This window comes from Toxotes jaculatrix, chromosome 15, assembly GCF_017976425.1.
Source record: "Toxotes jaculatrix isolate fToxJac2 chromosome 15, fToxJac2.pri, whole genome shotgun sequence".
NCBI classification, from domain to species: Eukaryota; Metazoa; Chordata; class Actinopteri; family Toxotidae; genus Toxotes; species Toxotes jaculatrix.
The window spans coordinates 6,248,210-6,272,292 of NC_054408.1; the positions used below are offsets into that span (position 1 = coordinate 6,248,210).

Sequence of the window (24,083 nt, forward strand, 5' to 3'; positions counted from 1 at the left end):
AGAGTAACGGCTGTGATCAAGATGAGAAATAAAAGTACAAGTTGTGGATTAAATAGAAAATCTGTCATTTTAATACGTAGAAAAGTGTTGCTAAAAGCAGTGAGACTCTCCAGTGCAGAACTTCACATAAAACAAAAACAATAACAAACTAATTTATTAAAATATTAAAAACATCTTTGTGTGATGTGCATTTGTTCTAAATAGAGAAACAGAAGGGAGGGTAGCAGCTGTTTTAACTGTCTGCATTCACAGAATACAGACAGTTGAAACAATGCTTTTTAATACTTTTAATACCATAAACATTTTTTTAACCCCTTAACGCCTGCGGTCGCAAATATGCGACAAACCGTTTGACTCAATCAACCAGCCGAAATAGCGTCTGCATTCCCCCAATACCGGTTAGTGCACATTTGCTACGGTCCTAGGAAACTTCTACAAGCACTTGTTTCTAGTGGGACCGCAAAGTGACGGACTTATTTACTTCTGACGATCGAGGATTACTCCGATTGCGAAGCTATCGATATGAGTCGGGAAAGTTTGATCCTGAGGTGTATGTAAGGTAAGTTGTGCTAAGGTAAAAATACTCACCTGCTTATTGTGTGCTTATACACTCGAGGTAATGAGGTGAAATATGTGTGACAAGTATTTTTGAAGTTATTATAATATTTTGCTTTGTAGCATATTAGCGACAGTAGGCAATGAGCCTAATACTAACCGCTAACCAGCGCTATATAGAAAAATGAGGAGGAGGAATATATTCCCAAGCCAGGTCAATCAGGATTCAAAATTAGCACCATCACCAGCCAATTGTTGGTAAATTTTGATGTTGGCTGGTAGATATTAGACTGAAAATGCTGATTTCCTATTGAATTTCACCAGTTTATCCATAGATTATCCATAGATTTTCATATTTCTAAAAGTTAATTTTCGCCCCTGCAGGTGATGGTGAGAGCAGTTGCGACAGGAGCAGCAGGGAGGAGGAGGTTCAAGACCAAGATGCAAATTCCCCAAGTGCATGGGCCACACTGGCATCAAGTGTACAAAATGTGACGTTCACCTGTGCCTAAACAAGAACAAAAACTGCTTCTGTGCATTTCACGAATGAGAAAAAGAAAAAAAAACACATCGCTTTTTTTACATTGTTACACTGTAATGATAATCAATAAATAAAACATTGTTTTTTACTGTTATACTACTGTGTTATTGTTATATTATTATGCCTGCTGTTGCAAATTTGCAACATACCCAAATTGACCATTATTGATCATTATGCCTGTTGTTGCAAATTTGCAACATACCAAAATTCCTATATATTTTTTGTGCAAAAGTAAAATTAATAATCTCAACATTATTTACCATCTAATTAAAGGCAAAAACACACATGAAACATTTTTTTATATACAGCTATATAAATTCAGGCGTTAAGGGGTTAAATACTAATTTTCAAGTACTCTTCCATTATTCAACCTTGTGGCCAAATATGTTGCTGTCTGTTACTCAAGTTGCACCTTTTACTGTGCTTTCACACTTGAGGTTTGGTCCGAATCCAGGAGTGGTTCAATTAAGAATTTGCGGAGACTTTTTTTTTTTTTTTTTTTTTACAAACCAGGGTGTTGCTCTATAAATAAAATTACTGTAGAACTCATGTGTATGTCAAGACTGTTCCCAGGTAGAATATCTCACTGATGTCTGAACAACAAAAAGCGTTCAAGCCGGACTTTATGTCACGATATTTGTTCCTAAGAGGGTCCTGGAAGAGAAGCGCCTGGTTTCTGATCTTTGTGACACCTACAGGCAGCCGTACTTTCTTCAATCGTGGATCCACTCAGCCGTTTATTGCTTAACTTTGCTTGGGATTTACGTCACCCACGAGACCAAATCCACTGATTGTTCCACATTATGCTGGTTTTAAATGCTGTTGTGACCAGAAATCCAAACAAATCCCAGAGTGAGAACAGGCTAAAGGCCAAAAAGCAGTTACGGTGTTCAGCATCCATTAAAACTCCCACGCTGATTGTCTTCTACGTAAACACATGCTGTCCCAGCAGCACTTCACTACTTCTTCTGTCTGGACAACATCTGGTGTGTGCGCAGCCAGTGAGTCTGCTCTGTGTGTGTCAGCAGTGCATAAAGTGTTGGTCAGCAGGTGAGCAAAAACACAGAAAGATAATGTACACAGACAAAAGGGAGGTCTTCCTGAGAGTGGTCAGCCAATCAGAGGCCAGGTTTTTCCTTCCCTTGACACTGAAGGTCACTTCCTTTGGTTTGTTTCCTCTTAAAAAGAGTCAAAATGGAGGACATCGATAACACTGTCATAATCCCAGGAAAACTTGACACCCTCTTACTTGGTCTAGATTTGATTGTTTCAGGTTCACTTCCCTTTTTATTAATCCTCCATCCATCCGCTGTTGTAGTCTTTTTCAAGTCTTGTTTTTGTCTTGTTTTTCTTTGTGAAGGCACATGAGGCAAAATAATTTAATTGGTCATGGTCAGATTCAGGCCAGGTGTCCAGGAGGCATTCACTTGAGACGCGTTCATCATCTACCACACTCATCTGATGTCTGACACAGTCCGGACAGATTTCATTGGCTGTTGATGTCCTCTGTCTGTCAGAGCATACTGTACGACTCATTAAAACTGTTGCACCGTCACAATGTGAACTACACCTGATAGTCAGAGGTCACAGGTAGCGGTGACAGTTTTAGGAGAAGCTCTCTCTGTCGCTGCTTTTAGGAACGTAGTCCCAGCTGTGTCTCCTGAACTCCTCCTCCTTCTTCTTTAGGTCCCTCTTAAAGAAACCAGCCTGAGAGACAGACAGAAACATACGGTGAAAAAATGAAGCTGGTTTCGCTGCTACAACAACAGTTATGTTGGGATATACTTCAGTTTGTAAGTAACATTTTTTTGCGACTTAATGCATTCTTCAGCCGCTGAGCATTATAAATTCAAAGATAGTTGTTTATGTGGAAAAAAAAACAATATTTACCTTCCACAGACACCAGATGAGAGCAGCCAGGATGATCAGACCCAAAACTAAACTAACGACGACGATGAAGACCTTGACTGTTGTTGAGGCTTTCTGGGTAAAAAGACCTTCAACCACCACCTAGAAGTGTAACACGCAAAATATATGATTATTAGTAACACATAGAAAGCTTAAGTATAAAGTAACATATCATGAAAATACTCATGCAAAGTACCTCAAACTGTGCTTAAACACAGTATTTGAGTAGAGTTATTTAATTACTTTTCACCATTCACAGCTGTCCAGTTTTATTGTCTAGTATAGAAATAGAAACTCTTTTCCAGGATGAACCATCAGTGAGGAAAGAGCTGCTGCTGCTGCTGATGGTGCAGATGAGACAGCAGCGTGAACACATACATGAACTTGTTCCATATGTCCAGTCTGGCTCTGCAGTGTTGTACTGAGCTGTGAAACCTTTGCTTTGATTGGTTAAGCTGTTGGTTGTTAGTGCAGGGTGTTTAACCTGTGCTGTGGGTGCTTTCTGGATGAGGGTGTTGTAAAGATCTTCTCTGGGAGATAACAGCATCGCTGTGCTCTCCAGCATCACGACAGGCTGACGACCCTGAGGCAGAGACACAAAGACAGACATTCAGGGCCCAGATGCATAAAAACTCTGCAGCTTCAGAAAAGAGGCAGACACATTATCGTCAGATTTATAAAGCTGTGCGCACGCCTGTGTCTGCTTTTTCAGTTTCAGCACAGTCAGCTATAAACGGATGTAGAAATGCACTTAAATGTTTATTTGCATATGAATACTTGTGCCTGCTCCATCACTCATTCAATATGTCAATAAAAATAACGGTAAAGGAGACGTTTTAAATGATTAATAATTAAGTTATAGTTACAACTGGGAATGCTGCCTCAAACTTAAATAAAAATTCACAAATAATTTACTTCTCCATTTATAAATGCGCCTGTGACTGATGTTTTACATTTTACAGTAACGTTACTCACGTTATATTTCACCTCCACCCTTCTATATCATCTGTGGCCGGCTCTAGAAAACTGTATATGCCTGGTCTGAAGGGTGTGGTGAGCAAACATTCTCACCTTCTTATTTTAGAAATGATTTTTTCACACACAAAAGTGGTGTATGTGTGGTTTCTGTTGGTACATGTTGTTTATGCATCTGGTCTCCAGTGTCTGTTTCTTCAAATATAAGGCATCATCATTACGCTTGGGCTGCCTGGTTAGCTCAGTTGGTAGAGCATGAGACTGAACATCTCAGGGTGGTGGGTTTGAATCCCACTCAGGGTGGCACTGCCTTCCATGGGCTCACCACCCGTGGAGGTGCCATAGGCCTTCGGTGTATTGTGAATTGGGCGGGCTGCCCCCGCGACCTGGGCCTGGTCCCAGATAAGCGGCAGATCATGACGTTACGCTACAAAAAATAAACTGAGAGCAACCACAGCTTCTCTCAAATGTTGTCCAGTGATGTGAAGTTTTAATGTATGTTCTCTGTTTAATGTTACCAGAAATGCTTAGATTGTCTGAATGTCAAACCAGGAAGCCTGTTTTTTATTCCTGAAGACTTGTGAAATACCACAGTAAAAGAAATGATCACGTTGTATATAATTTCATAAATATACCTGTACATGTCACAGTAAGATAAGAGTCCCCTGCATTAATTGAACTTTTTTGTCTTAATGTGTTTTTGTGGTTTATTTAATTTTTTTCCCTTCATATTTGTATTTTCAGATTGTTTTCATGTGTTATTGTATTATTTGTGGGTATTTTGGTTTGCAAATGTAATTGTTTTTTTAAGGAAACTGAAACTCTTGAAACTTCCTGCAGTTCCTGATTATACTATAATATAACTGATTATAGGGGCGCTTCTTGCAGCTGCTTCACAGCTGCAGGAAGCGCTAACTGAAAGTCCCAAGATGTGAAGATCAGCATGAGTTAGTTTTAACTAATATCAAATATCAGAGGATCAGTTTGACGTTGTTTCTGCACGGGCTGTGTGGCGAGAGCAGCAGATTCAGTCCTCTATTTGGGTCCACAGAGGATGCGTTCAGGCACAGAACTGAATGCAGAGTCAGTGAAAACTGCTGCCTAGGTGTTTTTCTTCGTGAGCTGTGTGTTACCGGAGCTTGCAGTAGTACAGCAGGGTTCAGTTTGGTCTCTAGTTGGATGGTGGCCTCTCTCCCCGCCTCCAGGTTACCGAGACGACACACCAGCCGCTCACACACCGTATCATCACGGCCACAAAACTGCACACACATACAGAAAAATATTGACATTCATACACAGTACACACTAGCATCAAGTTAGGGTTAGTGTGTGTGTGTATGTCTGTGCGTGTGTGTGTGCTTGTGTATACCATTGTGCGAGTGGATGTGGAGGAGAAGAAAAAGATGAGTTGTTTGATGAAGGAAGCTTGAGGGACTTCACAGTCCTCAATAACTGAAATAGTTGCGTTACTGATTGAACACACACCATGAGACGACTGTAGAGAGAGAGAATTAGAATATTAATAATTTATCCACACTGTTTTACCACTATTACCATGACTACTACTCCGACTGCTACTGCTGGTACTGTTACTGTTACTGCACATACCTGCCAGTCGACCACCTGCAGGAGTCTGTGTCGATGCGGTGAGAGGATTTTTGGTAACGCAATTTCAACCACAGTATCTACTGACCTGCTGGGACCAGAGTTTAACACCTGCAGACAGACAGAATAACAGATACAACTGAAGAGATCAGATTAGGAGACAGTGACTTAGCTACAACTCGAGCCCTAAGAATTCACTTTATGCTCTGTCGGATCACACGTGAAGAGACCCATGAACCAGACTGTCATTTACCTTGTACGTGTAGTTGAATCTTTCAGTGTAGCAGTCAACTGGAGTCGAGTCTTCATCTCCAAACACAAATGAGGTGGGAGTCACAAAACTACAGACAGACAGGAAGTCAAACAGGACTGACTACAGCATCTCCGTCATGTCTCATGTCTCTTTTTCTTAGTACATTCATCAGATAGCATATTCTGATTTTACGTGGGTTTTTAAAAATTTTAGTAGAATTGTTTTTTTATACATATATATTTTTATTATTATTAACTTTGAAGGAGTAAAAGTAATGTATGCTGACTCACCCGTGGAGGTTGATGTTGACTCCATATTTAAGAGGAAGGGAGAGACTGATGGAGTTGTCATGGAGATACTCCTCCCTCTCATAGTTATCACTGAAGAGAAAACAGATTTAATATGTTAATACATAATTAACTTGCAAACTTCTCATCTTTAACTCATAAATGGATTGTAACATGGCAGCTTTGTTTTTGTGTCTTTGCCTCACGACAAAATAATTGTGACTATCAAAAACACATTAGTTTAATAATCAATCAATAAGTCAGTTTTATACTGTGACTTACAAATTTCGTTTCTCGTTTCTCAAATTATTATATTAAATTGCTCTTTTGCATTTACCCTCATCATGATTTCCCACTAAACTTCCTCTCAGGTTTCTTTTTCTGGCTTAACTTTCAAGTTAAACTGCAACAATAATGTGACACTATGGATGAAAATATTCTTTACAATGTGTATTTTAGCCTCTGATACTTAAGTTTATTTTATTTTCAGTACCATTACATTTCCGCTTCAGGCGAAATTGATGCTTATGTAAAATTTGAGAGGTATTTCTTCACCTCTGGAGATGAGAGGAGGTCGTGCATCCTTACCTGCTGGTGTTGACATGGATGTTGATGTTGCCAGGTGTGCTGTTCTGGTTCACATCCAATAGGAAGCTGATGTTCAACTATAAGAAACAAGTAATGTCAGTGATTTCAAATGGTTTTCAGTTTCTTTTATCTCTGCTTCAGTGACTGACAGCTGCAGGCTGATCACTCACTCTTCCTCCTTCATTGTAAACTGTCATTTTTTTTCACATGTTGAAGCAAATTCCACCTTAAACTGCTGCTGTGCCTGATTCTGAGGGGGACTCAGATATTTCAACAGTTTCTTTCACAATGTTTGTTCTGAAAAACAACTGAGACAAAGGAAACGGAGCAAATATCTGCTGACGAGACAAAAGCCGGAGAATAGAAAGTACAGGCACACAAAGTACAGGCTCATCTTAAGACATACTTTCTGAATTGTTAACATGCCAGTCTAACTCTGGTGAACATGGTTAGCGTTGTTGTGAACATATTATCATGCTGACATTAGGTATGTAATTGAGTGGAGCCTCAGAGAGCAGCTAGCATGGGTGTGGACACTTAGTCTTGTTATAAAGCACCTCCACTGTACTGCGGTTGCCGTGTTGCCAGGGTGTGAAAGACTGTCGCTTACCTGGGCGAAAGCTGGGAGGACGAGGCTGGTGACACTGCAGTCAACAACCACCACTGTGCTGTTGACTTCCTGTGTGACATCACAGCCGACCACGTTGTCCTGCTGCACACACAGAGAGTTTCATGATGTCAAACCCTGTTTTTTAGACTGAATAGTCAACTCCACCAAAGGTAAAGTCAAGTTAATTTTACTCCTATAGCCCAGAATCACAAATCAGAAATTTGCCTTAAGGGGCTTGTGATGCGTACAGAACAGAGCAATATATTGAATTCACAGGTCGGACAGCAGCAGGAGACATAATGTGTTTAGATGAAGGTTAGCATCTAAAATCTCATTTGTGGTGATTATTTGTCCGCTGATCGTTTTTTTTCTTTTTTAATAAGTCAGAGAGTAGTGAAACAAGAAGGAGCAATCACAGTGAGCTGTCAGATGAAGAGTTTCAGTCGACAGGCTACTCTTCAGCAAACTATCAGCTTCTTTTACTGTGTCCTGCTGTTGTGTGGCAAACTGCTTGCAGCATGAAATCAAAACGAGGTGTCTCATGCCACGATGGAAAGTCATGTATCAGTTTTGTTTGGCAGCACTGTAAACAGGTACACCAGCTGTTCTTCTGTTGTATTTCTGACAAAGTAGCTGCTAAACAAGTGTTTGCTGTTTAATAAACCCACACTTCCTGTTGCCGCCAGTGACTACAGGTGTCATCAAATCAACCAGGATTGAAATCTGGAAAATTATAACTTTAAAATCAACCAGTCATGAGGTAAACTCACGTTCTGCAGTACTTTAACGTAGTGGATGTTATCTGGGAAAAGCAGCGTCAGTCGTGGCAGGAAGGCGTCATCTCCGGAGTTCAGCAGCGAGGTGTTCAGCATGATGGTCTTTCCAGAGCCGAGAGCAAAGTAGTCCTGTTGACTGAGGACAGACAACAACAACAGAACTGATGTTCCAGACACAAACAGCATTGAAATACAGCTGCTGACTACTAACAACGGATGCCAGGGCTGGGTTATAGAAACAATTTTAACACTTACTGGTAAAGAAACATTTCCCTGATAAGAAAATGAGATGCTCTGTTATACTGATAAGACGGTAGTTTATCAGCTTGATTAGCAAAAAGGTTGGAAACTGACAAATTAACACATCACATCAGTTAAATTCATACACAGAACAGAAGTGGCCAGTTGTTTCCCCTGCTTCCAGTGCTAATGCTGAGCTAACCACATCCTGACTTCAGCTCTGTTCTAAACACAGAGACATTATCATTCATGAAAGCACTGCTGCTGACTGGTGTTGTTCTAAACGAATTCTCCTGAATTAGCCAGCATTTAATTAGCATCATGTGTTAGCCTGTGCGAGAGGAATAACCTCCACATTGTGGGTTATTTTTAGAGAACTGAACAGCTCGCTTTGCATAAAACACAATTTAAGACAAGTCATTGTTACTATGACCTGTGTGCAACATGTCCTAACTGAATCAATAATATAAAATACTACTTCTGTCTCAAACTGTTCCTCCCTGTGTATTTCTTGGAGTTGTGATTGACACATCCTTCCCTACTGTGTGTGTGTGTGTCCTCTTACTGTGGCAACACCAGTTGAGCCGACAACTGCATGTTGGTCGAACACTTCACCAGAGAACAGGAACGAGCAAATTGAGTCTGATGGAGAGAAAGAGGGAGGGAGTTTATTGATAACGTCAATAATAATAATGATAATGACCTGAGCAGTCATTTTTGACTTTGGTGACATTACAGATGACTCCTTGACCTCTGACCCCTGACCTCAGTCTTGCAGATGATTAATCATGTCCTGACGACTAACTCCAGCTGTAAATTCCTACATGTTAACTCTTCATGTTCTGTTTTTACAAGTCAGTGGGACATGATGTGGGCACAGGATGAGTTGTCTCATGTTGGTTAATGTGCTGCAGCTGTAAACACATCTAGATTAGCAGGAAGTCATTATCAGCGTGTGTGGTGGAGCTAACATCAGATTAGCTGTTTCCTTCCCTTGAAAAGAGACTGGTTTGGTGATGAACAGACAGATTTCACACTGAGGCTGCTCCAACAGGAAAGTGATGGATTAGATATCATATTCTTTGTAGTTTATATTGTTGCTCTGGTAGATGAACCACACAAGCAGCACTATACGTATATTAGTAGTTTTATGTATTAATCAACCTAAAAGTTAATTCTAGGATAATATGCACTCATAGTTAGTAGTTTGTATGTATGGTGTAATTAAGTATTTAAAAATCTGAGAGCTGATCCTAAAAGATATATATAATACTCTGCCCAGTTAATACAAAGCGTGAAGATCTGTAAATAAGCTTTACACACCAACCAAACAACCAATTACATCTCTCTAATTAGAAATGACTCCCAGTACAAATTAACTGCATCCTTCCTATGTTTATCTTTGTATTCAGTACTAGAAACAATGTTTAACCTATATAACATTATAGAAGAAAAAAAAAACCACTTTTTTGTTACACTGGTTTTTAACTAATGTATGTGGTGTGCAGAGACCAAATGAAAAATGAGGACAAATGAAAAAGGAGTGTTCCTTAATATCTATACAATAACAAATCATGATTAAAATGAGACCAAACTGAAAAGCATTTGCTAGGCAAAACATCAGCCCTGAGATTCAGATTTCAGGTTTTGAAAAAGTAATTTCCTCTAGTGATCGGAACAGATCACGATCATTAAACTAGTAAATGGCCAGAAACTAATTAGTATTTGCAAAGTGCTATTTGCCGATGATAAAGACTCCACTCAACCAAGAATACTGCTCAGAGCAAAGCAGCAAGAGCTTTGTTTTTCCATTACAATGTGAATATGCCACAAATTCTGTCTCCTTTCACAACCTGTACTAGCTCCTTCTGCTAACTGCTGGTGTTCGGCGGAGTACTGTATTTATTTGCTGTTCAAAATGTTGGTATTGACTCTATGTCATTCTAGTTAATATTGGAAATTATCTGTAGCAGAGGCTTTAGGAGAGTTTGTTTAAAGAGTCGTTAACCAGTTATGATTTAGTAGTTGTAATACAAGCAGTACCTGGTTGGTGATGGTGTGCTGTTGTCCTGCGCTCTGCTGCAGGATGGGTTTTAATGGAGGGAAGGTTCTGGAAGAGGCTCTGTGGGTGTTTAGTTCTCTGAGACTATAGGAAACTTCAAACTGGACTGGAGTAAAAATGTCCCTCACGTCTTTCTGTAGGAAGAAGAAACAGGTAAACATTGCACAGTCACTAACATGTTTTAGGTCTATATTACATGTATTTCACTGTATGTGTCTTGCATGTGTATGAGTATGTTACCCTTTGGTAAGCCACGTGTGTTGTACAAGTGAGGTGGCCAAGTCGTGCTCTCACACGTCCCCTTGTGCTATTAGATGACCCGTTACCATGGAAATAGAAACGATGAGGGAAAGATGGTTTATGGAGGAGGTCAGAGGTCAAATTATATTGAAGATCTGAAGAGCAAAGGAGAGGATCAGTCTTAAATACCAGCAGATAAATCATGCACTCACAGCATAACGGGCCATTTGTTAAACTCCTCTACCAAACAGTGTCTGTCCAGTCAAAACTTAGCAGATATAACGAGGCACCGCAGGCCAGACAAGCTGCTGAGTTTGGATGGGCATGTCTTATTTTTGTTGGCCTTTCAAAAACCAAAGACACAAGAGCAAAAGTGCAAGGAAAGGATTCAAGGATTCAACTATATTTGTCTGCTCAAACATAAGCTGCAAACGTAATGTGTCGGCCAAACTAGTTTTCTATCAACAGTTTGACTGAGCATTACCACTGTACAAACTAACCACACTAGTTTGCATGGCTGCATATTACATTTAAAAAAAGGCTCTGCTGACAGCTAGCATATCTGCTGTGTAGAATTTCACCACAGTGGGAACCAGTCCTGGAGTGTAGGCTAAGATTAGCAGCTCTGCCTATTATTGGATTGGGAAAGTTTACACTCCAGCAACATTACTTGAGATATAGCATTACATTTACCATGCAGATTGGTTCACTCTCATAGTAAAAGCCTATTAAAAGTGAAAACATACTGTTTGAAAATATGTAAGCTGAGCAAGTAAATCGAGTTATGTGGGAATTAACTCATAGCACTTTAAGCCCGTATATTTAGTATTTATAAGCAGTACATGAAAAGCAACTTCTGTCTACCTCTGTCTTTAATAAATAACCCATTGTTTCAATTAATGTTTAACATGAACAGATTGGGTCTAAAATCCCTCTCATATACTCAACAGCTGGGTTTACAGTACCTATAGCTCCTTTGAACTGTCTGGACCGGACACTGAAACAGATGGTGACATTGAAGCAGACAGTTGGAGTCTTGTGGTCTTTGCACAGTTCCATCCGCTGGTCAATCTGCTCAGGCAGAGCCAGAGACGCCTTCACCTGAATCACTGGACGGGTCCTACAACAAACAGGATACATTCAGAGAGATTATTACAGCCTGATGACTGGACTGAAATAGACTCATATGATTCCCTCTTGACAATTTACATAAATGAAACTGAAAACAATACATAGATTTGTTCTCCGTAGAAGCAGAAATATTAATATTCTGCTTCCTCTGTGGGATCATTTCTGTTCCAATCAGCCAAAATTAGGATATTTCTTCCCTGTACGCTTCTATGAAAGGAGACAGAACTACAGTTGAAACATTTCTGGGTCCTGTTTGAACACAAAGCTTCAATGTGATTTTACCTGAGAACCACAGCTGAGTCTGAGAGGAATGCACCAACCGCCACATCTGCAGAAACAGAGAGAGTTTAACACAGAATAAAGCAGCTCTAATGTGCAAATAAATGTACAATATGGCAGCTGTTGTGACACAGGAAGTGGCTGTGGTGACAGTTCTGGTTACCCTGGTAGCCATTATCATCAATATCAATGCCGGAGTTCAGCGACTGGCCGAACATCCTGAGGTTATGACCCAGGGTGGATCCAGTAATTCTCTGAAAACACACACATATACACCATTTATGCCTGTACATACTGCATGTATATATAGTTAAAAATTAATTCTGGAAATTCATAATGGAAATGAAGTTATAGAACAGCCATGTAAGTTGCCTGAAAAAGCAACACATCATCCTCACAATGCCAGGTGAAACACAGTAATGGATGCAGCCCCGAGAGGACAACGAAGGTTTGGGATTGATCAGAGTCTTAAAGGAACAGTTAGTTTTGCCTTGTGGTGATTTGTCCTTAATTTATTACACTCCCATCTCTTCTGACTATACAGACTTCTATAGGAGATGTATCATTCTTATTAGAGGTACAACAACGGATATGAATGAAATGAAATGAAAAGAAGACCCAAGTTATAATAAACTACAGTTATCCATAAATGTATTTGAGTATCTTGATATCCTAAAATGTATTATCATCGTTATTATTAGTAGCCTAATATTACTGCTATCATTGTCATATACAGGTCTTCTGTGTCACCGTTACTGTCTGTACCTGTGATGGAGTTGGGGAGATGCCCTCCTTCCTGCCGTTATAGATGTAGACAGCTCCTTTTAGTTCATCTTCCTGTGGGGCGCCAACCGCCACATCTAAAAACACAGAAGTTATGACTGTATCTGTGAGGACTATCACTGTCTCCGTCCACCAAACAGTCAACCTCCTCTCAACCTTCAACCTACAAACTGAATTCCTTCCTTCCAGGAAACCATTAGATTTATGTTTCTTTTACTGTGAAACTAGACTTGAAACTTACTGCAGATTGTGAATCGTGGTCTTTTTTGAGACCACGCTGGTAGGCTGATTTTGTTTTTACCTTTAGACAGAGCCAGGCTAGCTGTTTCCAATCTTTATGATAAACTAAGTTAACCATCTCCTGGCTGTAGTGTCATATTGAGCATACAGACATGAAAGTGCTATCAATCTTCTCATCTAACATGCTGCAAGAAAGCAAATAAGCTTGTTCCACAAAATGCTGACTGTTTCCTGTTGAAATTTACTGCTTACTTTATAAGACTAAGAGCCAGAGGAAAATTCAGGGAATTCACCAAAATCTTTAGGATTCATCAGCTTGAAACCAGAAATTACTGAACGAAATTTTGTGCCAATCCTTCAAGTAGGTGCTGAGCTTTTTCAGTGCATAAGTGAAAGGGTTGACCTGATAGTAGCACTAAAAGTCAGAGGATCATCAGAGTTATAGAGATTCTTCCCCAGGGGATAATGAATATTTGTACAATAATTATCAAAATAAAATATCCAAAGAAAATTATAAATAAAGGTACCGTAAAAATTTTAAGACCTTTGGCTTAGGAGTCAGGTCCAAATTTTCTGAGGGGGTACAGTGTGTGTTGGCGAGGTATTTGTACTTAAAACCCCTGCATTTCTAAAACTGCAGTTTGTGCCCTGCTGGAAAATTTATCAGCAGGATGAAAGTGCTCAGGATTTGTACATAAACATGTGAAAACACCAACATGGTCTTATAATATTTAACCTGAGCTCTTTGAAGATCTGAAAGTCTGTTTTTTTTTTTCTATCTTTGTGAGGACCAACGGGTCAACTGCGCGTGCGCATGTGCATATGCACACGCACACACATACACGCGCACACACACACAGCCTTTCATCTTGCTGTGCCAGATTAGAAGGCAGGGTCAGGGTTCAGTTAGAGAGCAGCAGGAGTTTGTCATTACAGTTTTAATGAACTTAATAACACACTCCACCCTTCACAACAGCACATGGGGTTGTGTTGAAGTCAGAGTCATGTCCCTTGGCTATTAGGAAGTGACCCACACTGTTGGTGTTGGGTGGGTTGGTTGTGCTCCCTTGGTAAAGTATATTTATAAGTGTGTATATATATATATATATATATATGTTTTTTTAATGAAGCAGCACTCATGCAAGTCTATATTTGAAATGGTACTAGCAGCAGTAATAGTCACAAGAGAGGTATTCGCATATTTTTAGCTGTGGCAATAGTGATGGTATTGGTAGAACTGCTGTAGGACAGGTGAAAGATTAGGCTGTGCAGGTGTGATTGTTACCATGGTAACCGTCGTCGTCCAAGTCTCCCAGGTCAGCAATGCTCTCTCCGAAGCGGGCAGCGTAGGCGTCGCTGCCTGTCAGCAGAAACTCCGCCTCCAACAGCGTTGCCTGAGACGGAGTCAGTTTGTGAGAAAACACACATGACATGTCACAGTGGGGAAAAACTACAGGTGTAAATAACATTAACAGGTTAACAGTTCCATTTAGCTTCTTCAGTTTCAGGGTCCTGGTGTTGCTAAAACAATAATGAGATTGTCAGAATAGTTACCAGTTAATGTTCTGTTGATCAACTAATCAGTTAATCAATTGTGTGAGTGTGTGTGCTCACCTGCCCCTGGTTGATGTACACATGGACTCTTCCCTCCTCCCTGGTGACACCTGTTGCCATTGGAGCACCAACCAACAGGTCTGACAAACCGTCAGCGTTCAGATCCACTGCACACACACTGGAGCCGAAGTAAGCTCCCAGCTACAAACACAAAAACACACATGCTAAGTGCTAATTACTCCACTGATCTGAACAGAGGATGCTAATGCTAAGTGGCTTCTTACCTCTTTTCCAGACACCTCGGAGACAACCTGCAGCATGGTGTTCTCTACTGCGAAGATGAAGACCTGCACATCACCGAGATAAAAACACACACACACCTCAGTCATGGCAACTACATCACACAAGATATCAACATAAACTCAATAACTTTTTTCACAACCATTAACAGGAAGTGAGGAGTCAAACTGGTCCAGGAGTCCAAAAGACTTTCAGTACAGTTAGTAAACAGTCAGACAGGTAACCAGGTCCTACCTTGCCCCTCTGGTTGTACTGCGGAGCTCCACCCACCACCTCCACAGTAGCAGGACTCAGGAAGTGACCAGCTCCAACAGAGTAACCTGAAAAGTCGCAGGACAGAGTCACATATTTAGACTTTTGCAGTGGTGGAAGTGCAGTGGTTACTCATGTACTAAAATTAAGCACAATTTTAATGTACTTCTACTTTATTATTTCCATTCTATGCTACTTTCTGCTTCTACTTTTTACACTATTACATTTATTTGACAGCTGTAGTTACTAGTTACTAGACAGTTTAGCAGTTAGGCTAAACAAGCTAAATGTATATAAAGTAGTTGAAACAAGGTCCAGCTCGATTGTATTGATACTTTTGCTCAAGTAAAAGATCTGAGTACTTCCTCTGCCACTGGTGATTTCTGACCGTCAGCATGTCTCCTCCACAGAAGAACAGGCTTTTGGTTGACATTCGAACTGACGAACATACAACTGCACACAATCTGCATCTTCACAGCTCAACATTTGATATGACAAAGGGCCTCACGCAAGAACGTTTTCATATTCATGTTCGAATCAGATCTAAAACAAATTCACCAAACTCACTTAACTGCACAAAATCAGCCTGATGAACAGCACCTTTTGCAAAAATCTCTACTTGGTACAAACAATATGTTGAGTCTACCATGATGACAAGACTCCAGGAGGTCACAGTGCCAGGCTAAGAAATAGTCTTGCACATAACCCCCCATAAAACCACAATTTAAATTTTTTACCCCTCCGTTTGTACAGACAACACAACTGAGATATAACATTTTAATTACTGAGCTTTAGAGGCACTGGTAGGTGGATGTTGTTACTGCTGGACAGAGCCAGGCTAGTTGTTTACCCATGTCTCCAGCATTTATGCTAAGCTATGATAACCTGCTGTAGCTTCATATTCACTGCAAGTTGAGGTAAGTTTCCAGGAAATGCCACTCTGTGCAACGACTTAACTCCACAGTTTGTGTGGGTATGAAAGAAAGTCTCACAGACAACCACAGCTTTCAAATGTGTTCATATCAAAGCCATTACTTTCTGATGTTTTGTATTGATAAATGACCTAAACTACTGCACACATGCACACACCTAGAGCTTCCATTTTCGTCAGGGTATCACTGTGCTTAACTAGTGAATAGAAACTTTCTTTCAGCAGAGTTAGAAAGAAGAAAACACCTTCATCTGAAGAACATTACAACTTTCTGCTCAGCTTCCTGTGCATCTTGTTCAGTACGTGTCTAAGAAAAGAACCTGCTTGTTGATATCCGCTTATTTGCAGGGTTTCTGCAGCATTCACCAAGATAAAATTACTTTTTAAGATGTTTTCAATACCACATAAAATGCAATTTAATACCTGTTTCACAATGATACTGGCTAAAGTATAAAAGTATGCTAAAAAAAACAAAACAAAACGGTGTAGACAGTAAAGTCTTGGATTATTCCATTTTTCTTATTATCCAATTTTTCTGTACTTCCCAGAAGTATATAACAATAATTCCTAATGATAAAATTAATTTAATTAACGCAAGCTCTGCCAGTACTGATGGAAACTCCACAAAAAAAGGACTGAACAGCCCTCCATTTGCAATCCACTGCTGCAACAATCCCACTTTAAGTTTATAGATGTATGTATAACATCTCCCAACAGCCCTGTGGTTAAATACAAAAATATTACCCCCTACAGTAGCCAGGAGAAACTGTTCTAAAGCCTATTCTGAGGAAACTATATTCAATGCTTTTAAAAACTTTTCAAAACCTGCAGATAACATGTTCAGGACAAAGAGTCAGATGGTACAATGGTGTAGTAGAATGAAAAGAAAAGAAACTGTGCAGTTGTAGCTGTTTCAAAAATTATTACGCAGAGCTTAAACTGAAACTGAGAAGGATGCACAGTATGAGAAACTGTGTTCTCTTTGTTCTCAGTCTTGTCCTCTCTCTGCACCATCACTCCACATCATTCAACCAAGAAAAAAAAACCTCTTCAAACTGCAGTGTTATTGATTTTTGTGGCCACGAGCGCCCGCAATCATTAGTCAAGCTGGCACAGCATGAAATGGTGAAAGATGTTTACATTGACAATATCTACGATTAAGACGCTCACCCTTTCTTCCTCTCAGTAATATTTAAAACTGATCAGCTGACCAAGCGGTGCTGAATACATCCATATCTTGTGGACTATATTTAACAATAGGGCTCCTAACAGAGCACCATTTGATCTTAATGTCAGCCACAAAGAAAAGTATATTTTTGCAGTAACTTGTGTTCAGACCAACATCAGCACTGCATGAAAGAAAAGGACTCTCCATTGTTTTTAACAGAGCCCCTTCCTGGCATGCAACCATTTCCGTTAACATGATGGCTACAGCATGTCAGCAAATAAACAAGAGTCCCAACTACAATCCATGCCTGTGCATAGACAAAACTTTGGACGTTATAAAGTAGGCAGCAGAATTCTTTCTTCACTTAATTAAGTGACAGGTAAACTTATTCAGTGATTTACCAGAGAGAACTGGTGGTGAGGGTCCCTTGCACTCAGGACAGTTGCTAATTAAGGCTTCAAGGTCAAAATAGGTTTTAATGTTACATATTTTATGTCTGAAAAGGTGTTGGGATCGCTGAGTAGCTGGGGTGTTTACCTTTTTCTGCAGAAAAAAGGTAAATTGCAGCTGAACCAAGCACAACTCTTAAAAAAAAAACTGGTAACACTTATATATGACAGTTCTGGTCATTAGATATGGTCAGGTGAAAGGGAGAAATCTCGTGGCTGATTAAAAAAACAAAAACAATGGTCTCATGCAGCTGTCCTTTATGCAGAGTTTTATCAAACCCTGCAGCACAGCGGCACAGGAAAAATTCAGCCACAGGACTGTTGTGGGTTTTGGCATTGCTCAGTGCCCAATACTCAATCACTGTAGTGACATGCTCAAGTCTGAATAAAACTGAAAAAGATCTGGACTGAAAACTGGATCCTGGGTAGACTAAATTAATCTGTTATCAGCCACAGCAACAAAGTTAAACTGCACCATTTTGGGGGGGTTTTGCCCACAAGTTTTCCAAGTAAATTAATGCAACATCCAATCCCAACATTAATATTATTAATACAGTATCTGTACTTCTACTACTGTAGTTCTAATACAGTAGTATTACCAACAGTGGCGACAGTAAGTGTAAGGAAAGATGCAGTGGTATACTGGCAGTAGAAGCAGGTGTATCATCTACCCAGGTAACTTCCAAAGCTGACTGCTCCAGTGCCATCATCAAGGTACACTGACATGCTGCGACTGGAAGTGTTGAAGACCAGAACGGAACCCGTCCAATAAGACGTCCCCGGAGCCCCCATGATGATCAGGTCCTGAGAGAGACAGGCAGATTTCAGAGTCTCTATGATATAATCGTACACTGCATCTCTGTTTAAGCTCTATTACACCTATATCATACATGTGACATAAATTTAAGTATTTCACAATCATAGTTTATGTAACAGTTGTTGCTTTAAAATTGAAGTTGTCTATTGTAGACAGGAAGCTCACAGGTCTTGTTCCTTTTTCTAAAATGGTGAAAATGAATATATACATTTCAACAGAATTAGGAGGAACAGCTTTTCTGCAAGACTGCAGAGACAGCTCGCATTCAGTCTGCTAGTGGAAACAGTGAAGACAAACAGGATTTTGAAGAAGCCTGTTGCCTATGTGTTACTGACCTCAGTCAGGAAATTCGAAATACCAGCCTGACATGACCCATAATCCTCACCAAACTTCCTCTGGTGGTCTGCAAGAGACAGACAGAGACAAACATGTCATGAGGCGACAGTTTACAAACAAATATGTAGATAAAGTCCAAATGATTTCCTCCAGCTGCTGATTTCACACACACACAAAAGAAGTCAGGTCTAGACATAATCTCAATTTAAAAAATGAAAGAATATCTCATTTTATGAGAGTGTCTGCATCAAAAATCATTGTTTAAGGCGGCTATAATGAATATTTGTATCTTAAAAATGAATGACAGTTAATTGTAGAGACAATTTCACTATGTGAAAGGGGTGGAGAGAATTATCATGTGAATCTGCAGCAGCCCTCATTTTTACAGAGCTTTATTGAGAGTTTCAGTTCGCTGTTTGGCTGGCCAGCTCATAACTTTGCTGCTTCACTCTCACCATTTGCATAGCATTGTTTTTGGCTGCTGTTTTCACTGACAAATCCCTGAAAACCCACTATACAGCAGACAGGCGCAGTTAGTGACAAGCTGATGAACATAGTGGAGCATTTAGCAGCTAGAGACAGTTGGTGAAGACCAAAAACAGAGCTGTTACTGTACAGAATTGGCGAAACTACAGAAAAGGGTCCTCTCTATATAAAGTGGAGCACAGAGACAACAAAAACGGATACAAAATTCAAAATGTGTGTGTACCTCTGTAGCAGGGGATCATGGGTTGGCCGTGACTTAGATCGTCACCATAGCGATAACAGACTCCATTAGGCAGCTTGTTGTTCTGACTGTCTTTCTTTGAGTGGAAGACGTTCTTCCAGCGGTGAGCACAGGCCTGAACACACACACACACAAACAACATGTGACATGGACTGACTGACTGACAATAACACAATCACAAGTTAGCAGCAGTGTGTGTTGAACAGGATCACCCAGTAATCTTTCACTCACTGAGTAACAACAGAGGTGATCACGGTGATGAGGAAACAGTCGGGGCTGTAACTAGTTTTGCCCAATCACTGAATTGAAAGCTCCTTTCAGACATGGAAATTTTTAACATCGCTGCTGATGCCTCTGAGGTTTTCAAGCATAGCTCTCTGTTATGTAAAAGGCTCCACTATGGCTTTACTCGCACATGACAGGACCAGGATGGACACTGCTACAAATGCATTGTGTCTCTGAGCAACGATGAGCTGTTAAAAGGAAAACAAATAATAAAAAGGAAGGAACAGTTCTCAGTTTGCTCACAGGTTTCATCACGGATGGATTTACAAACTTACTCTGCGGTTCTCTTGGCTTTTCTCTTTGGTTTATCTGAAATGTGCTTTTGCTGCAGCTATTTTGTATCATTTCCCATTTTAAATACGAGAACAATTTTCAGACACACGGTGCATCATAAACAAATGTTAATACCAGGCATTGTTTTCCCCTTTTCAACAAGTCTACATAAAGTTGGTTATGTATCGAGTGATCTCTTTTTCATTGGTCCAGGTGTGTTGATGGTAAACTGTCCAAAATCACAGTGAGGCTTTGTCCTATGACCTCAGGACCTCTGATTCAAATAACACCATGCACTCAAAGTAAAAACATCAGAAATACAGAAAAAAAAAAAAAATTAGTCACCCTGCAGTCTTTACATGCTTCCATGGAGGGGTGTGTGTGTGAGCGAGAGAGAGAAAGAAAGTATGTGTGTTACCAGAACATGTCCTCCATTGTTTCCAGGTTGCCTGGACAGACTGACTCCCAGCCACTGGTGATCGCTCTCTGCTTCACATGTCTTCCCACAGTTCAGCACGTCTGTAAACACAAACGCACACAGAAATGAATTCCACTGTTTACACCGTTTCACACATGCAGCCTTCCCAGGTAACTCAGGGGTGCTTTACTGTTAAAGGCCACAACTGACGTGCTGATAGTGGGCAGATTACACGGCAGACAGCTGAGTCCCTGTGGATATATCTCACAAGCAAGAGAAGACTTTTTTTTTGCCCAAGATGTGAAAATACCAACATGTGAAAGTACTGATTGTGTTGTGTCATGGTCACAACAACAGCACTGCATCCAAAAAACTCCAGGTGGCCAGTGCAGCATGACAACTGGATGACCTTGCTTTTTTTTTTTTGGAGGCAGCATTTTTTTTTCCCAAGCAGGACTAAAGTCAGTCTGAATGAGACTTTAGTCTTTCAAATGTTGAGTGAGAAAAGAAACACAGACAGAGAGAAACACACCGGCATGCATGGGGTGGCATTGCCGGGACTCAGCTGAGATGTTGCAGCGGTAAACAGCTCCTGGAGATCGAACTGACGGACTGAAGGATGAGTTCGCTTCTGGAGCTCCAACTACCAACCTGAGAGCCAGAGAGAGACAGAGGGAGAGAGTGAGACAGGATGTGTGTGTTCAGTATCTGAAAGGCATCTGTGTGTCAAGAATCAATGTGCTTCTGTCACTGGGTAATTTGCATGCAAGCACACACAGTACTTCTGGTGATGGCAGCTAATGAAGCATATGATAATTAAATGAATCAGAATTTACTGATCTTAACAGCTCAAAAACAAATGAACAGAGGATCAATTACAGATCAATATCAGATGCAGAGTATAGATTCAGACCATTTGTGAGATCTGTGGCGATGAAGCAGGACTGAGTATCCAAACATGGAGGAGGGGGGACCGCTGAACTCCAGACTATGGTCCTGATCCAGATTGTAACCTGCTGCAGGACGGACCAGCACCAGGACCTGGACCAGAACCTGAACCAGGACCAAGACTAGACTGCAGCGCACACACACTCTGACCGCTGAGGGATACATGATGGAGGATGAACTGCAGGACATCAGAGAATCCAGTCAACAATCAAGAAAAGTAACAAGAATCATCAGCTGCTGTTTCCATCTCGATCTTTACAAACTCATGGTGACTGTACAAATTCTGTTCAAACCCACACAACTTTATTTAAAGTTATAGTGGATATCCTGCAATTTACAAATATATGGATGATGAATAATAATAAAGCTTACAAATACACCAAAAAAGGATGTATTTGAGCGAGATGTATATAAAATGAACGACAAAACATCTAGTACTTTGATTTGACTTGTATGCTGTGGTAAATTACAATGAGCATTTTTCACACTTCAATGGTATTTTATAGACAAAATAATCGATTAATTGGGAAAATAACTGATATATTAAATGATAACAAAAGTAATCATTAGCTGTGCCCCTACGAATCCAACTGTCAGACAACTAAGAGAACTTCTTTCAAATTTTAAAGGACTATTTGAATATTTTGGACGCGATCTCTTTGACTTAACTTTCAAGAGTTAGATGAGAAGACTGATACCATGCTCACATCTGTGTTTTAATATGAAGCTGCCACCAGCAGCCAGTTAGCTTAGCTAAAGGGGAAAACAGCTAGCCTGGGTCTGTACAAAGATCACACCCTCAAAATGTTAAACTAATATTTTAACTCATTTAGTTTTTGTTATCAAACACTTTATTGTCATTTGTTTCTGATTCTTAGAAGCACTTTGGTTTAGAAAACTTTAATACAAAGTCAGTTATTGTTATTATTATTGCCCAAAAGTGGAAATCAGAATTCAGGAATAAAGGCTCATCATAGTGGTGTGAACGAGCTGTTAACCAATAATTCGTCATTATAATAATCACTTTTATTTTAACATTAAACCACTCTGTCAGACGAAACACATTATTTAAAAAATAGCTAATCTAATTCTTAACCTGTAGACTAATTCATCTACAGTTTAAACCAGACTTACTTACTAAATATCTCAAACTCTGACACAACTAATCATTATCTTTACTTTATTGATTAATCTTGTTCAGTCCATGAAAACTGAGGGTAACATCTTCAAAAATCTCGATATATTACAAAGAAAAGCTGCAAATCTTGTCTTTCGAGAGGCTGAAATCTGGAAATGGGTATTTTCTTTTTTTACTATTTTTGCTTGAAAAACTATAGAACTTATTGATTTACTATCAAAATAGTGACTCACTAATGTTTCAGCTCTACTTTGATGAGAAATTAGATTCAGTTAGAGCAACTCTGACAATAAATTTTGCCCAAGGTTCCCATACTTTTAGGTATGGCACAACATTTTTAATTCATACAATTCTAATAGCATGAGTTGTACTGTAAATGTATTCTGTCGGACTAAGAAGTACTCTCATTGTCATCAGTTTATCTATATATTTATTTCGATTAATCGATTGTTCTGTCTTTAAAATGTCTGCAATAAGACCAAACGTCAAACCCACAGAACAGAAAAAGGACTAAGAATAGGAAGATGTTCGTTTCATGATTTTATGACAGAAAACACTTCATTCACTAACTCATGAACGGATTAACGGTCATCGCTTGGGCTCTGACAAACGGGGGAGTTTACTGTACCGTTCAAACCGCAGATATCCCGGGTCAGACAGTGGCTCCGGTCGGTACCGGGCAGACGTTGAATCAGCACCGGGCAGACAGAATCAAAAGCTTGTTTCAGGGGTGTCCGTTAAATCCTCCTTGGTGTCGGTGTCACTCGGTCGTGAAACCTCCTGTTGCTCCTCCCTGGTCCTTTTGCTGTCTAACGCGTGGACCGGCTCTCCCAGAGCTCGAGCAAGAATCGCACGAGGCTCCGGGATTGTCTCACAGGGACAAAAGTGATGACTCAAAAAAAAAAAGGGAAAAAAAAGGTTATAACCTTTAAAAACAGTAAAAACTAAACTTCATCTGAGTTTCAGATGAAGTCAGAGAAACTGAAAAGTGAGCGCGCGGAGACCCTCCCTCCCTCTGTATGTGTGTGTGTGTGTGTTTAACGGTGTTTCCTTTCCACCCTCCAAACGTCCGCTTAGCGCCTGTGCGTGCACGCGGCTTCGTGTGTGTGTGTGTGTTCGTTGGGGTGTTTCCTCCTCAGTTATCACCGCAATGTGAATGGAGTCTGTGGGGGTAATCTGATTTTACTGTCTGAACGATGAAACGCACAAACACAAACAACTACACTCGCTGAGCGCTTCATTAGGGACACCATCGTAACACCGGATAGTTTCCCTCTTTCCTTGTAAAACAACCTCGGGTTTTCGTGACATGGATTTCACGGGATGTTGCAAACTTTCCTTTGAGGTACTGCTCCATGCTGACATGACTGCATCATGCCGCAGATTTGCCCCCTGCACATTCATGCTGCCGCTC

General features: G+C 40.2%; 1 protein-coding gene and 1 non-coding gene across 3 annotated transcripts; one reads left to right on the forward strand and one right to left on the reverse strand.

Annotated features, from left to right (window-relative positions):
• Nucleotides 1–1,429: 1,429 nt before the first annotated feature.
• Nucleotides 1,430–23,675, reverse strand: itga4 (integrin alpha 4). 2 transcript variants are annotated; one of them, XM_041057268.1, is made up of 29 exons: nt 23,298–23,675; nt 21,497–21,709; nt 21,116–21,234; nt 20,584–20,684; nt 19,590–19,722; nt 18,880–18,947; nt 18,399–18,531; nt 15,162–15,247; nt 14,912–14,974; nt 14,688–14,828; nt 14,359–14,467; nt 12,816–12,910; nt 12,214–12,304; nt 12,054–12,099; nt 11,606–11,760; nt 10,641–10,795; nt 10,382–10,534; nt 8,904–8,980; nt 8,093–8,234; nt 7,323–7,421; nt 6,713–6,789; nt 6,128–6,217; nt 5,838–5,925; nt 5,588–5,695; nt 5,349–5,474; nt 5,113–5,238; nt 3,489–3,587; nt 2,987–3,106; nt 1,430–2,803 (listed from the first exon to the last, which is right to left on the reverse strand). In XM_041057268.1, exons 2-29 carry the CDS (start codon nt 21,694–21,696, stop codon nt 2,702–2,704), a joined length of 3,102 nt encoding a protein of 1,033 aa, XP_040913202.1. In that variant the 5' UTR covers nt 21,697–21,709; nt 23,298–23,675; the 3' UTR covers nt 1,430–2,701. The 2 variants fall into 2 exon arrangements, with proteins under 2 accessions (XP_040913202.1, XP_040913201.1); XM_041057267.1 differs by having other exon boundaries at nt 7,323–7,424.
• On the forward strand, nt 4,210–4,285 carry trnaf-gaa. Its single transcript has one exon. It is a non-coding gene; the product is annotated as a tRNA-Phe (tRNA).
• Nucleotides 23,676–24,083: the final 408 nt, after the last annotated feature.

Bases quoted from the DNA above. Each gene is read 5' to 3' on its own strand.
- itga4 (XM_041057267.1), bottom strand. From the start codon at position 21,696: ATGTATCCCTCAGCGGTCAGAGTGTGTGTGCGCTGCAGTCTAGTCTTG. The intron at 19,723-20,583 runs GTAACACACATA...GTGTGTGTTCAG, and splicing joins ACAATGGAGGACATGTTCTG to GCCTGTGCTCACCGCTGGAA. The intron at 2,804-2,986 runs GTAAATATTGTT...TCTGTCTCTCAG, and splicing joins TCATCTGGTGTCTGTGGAAG to GCTGGTTTCTTTAAGAGGGA.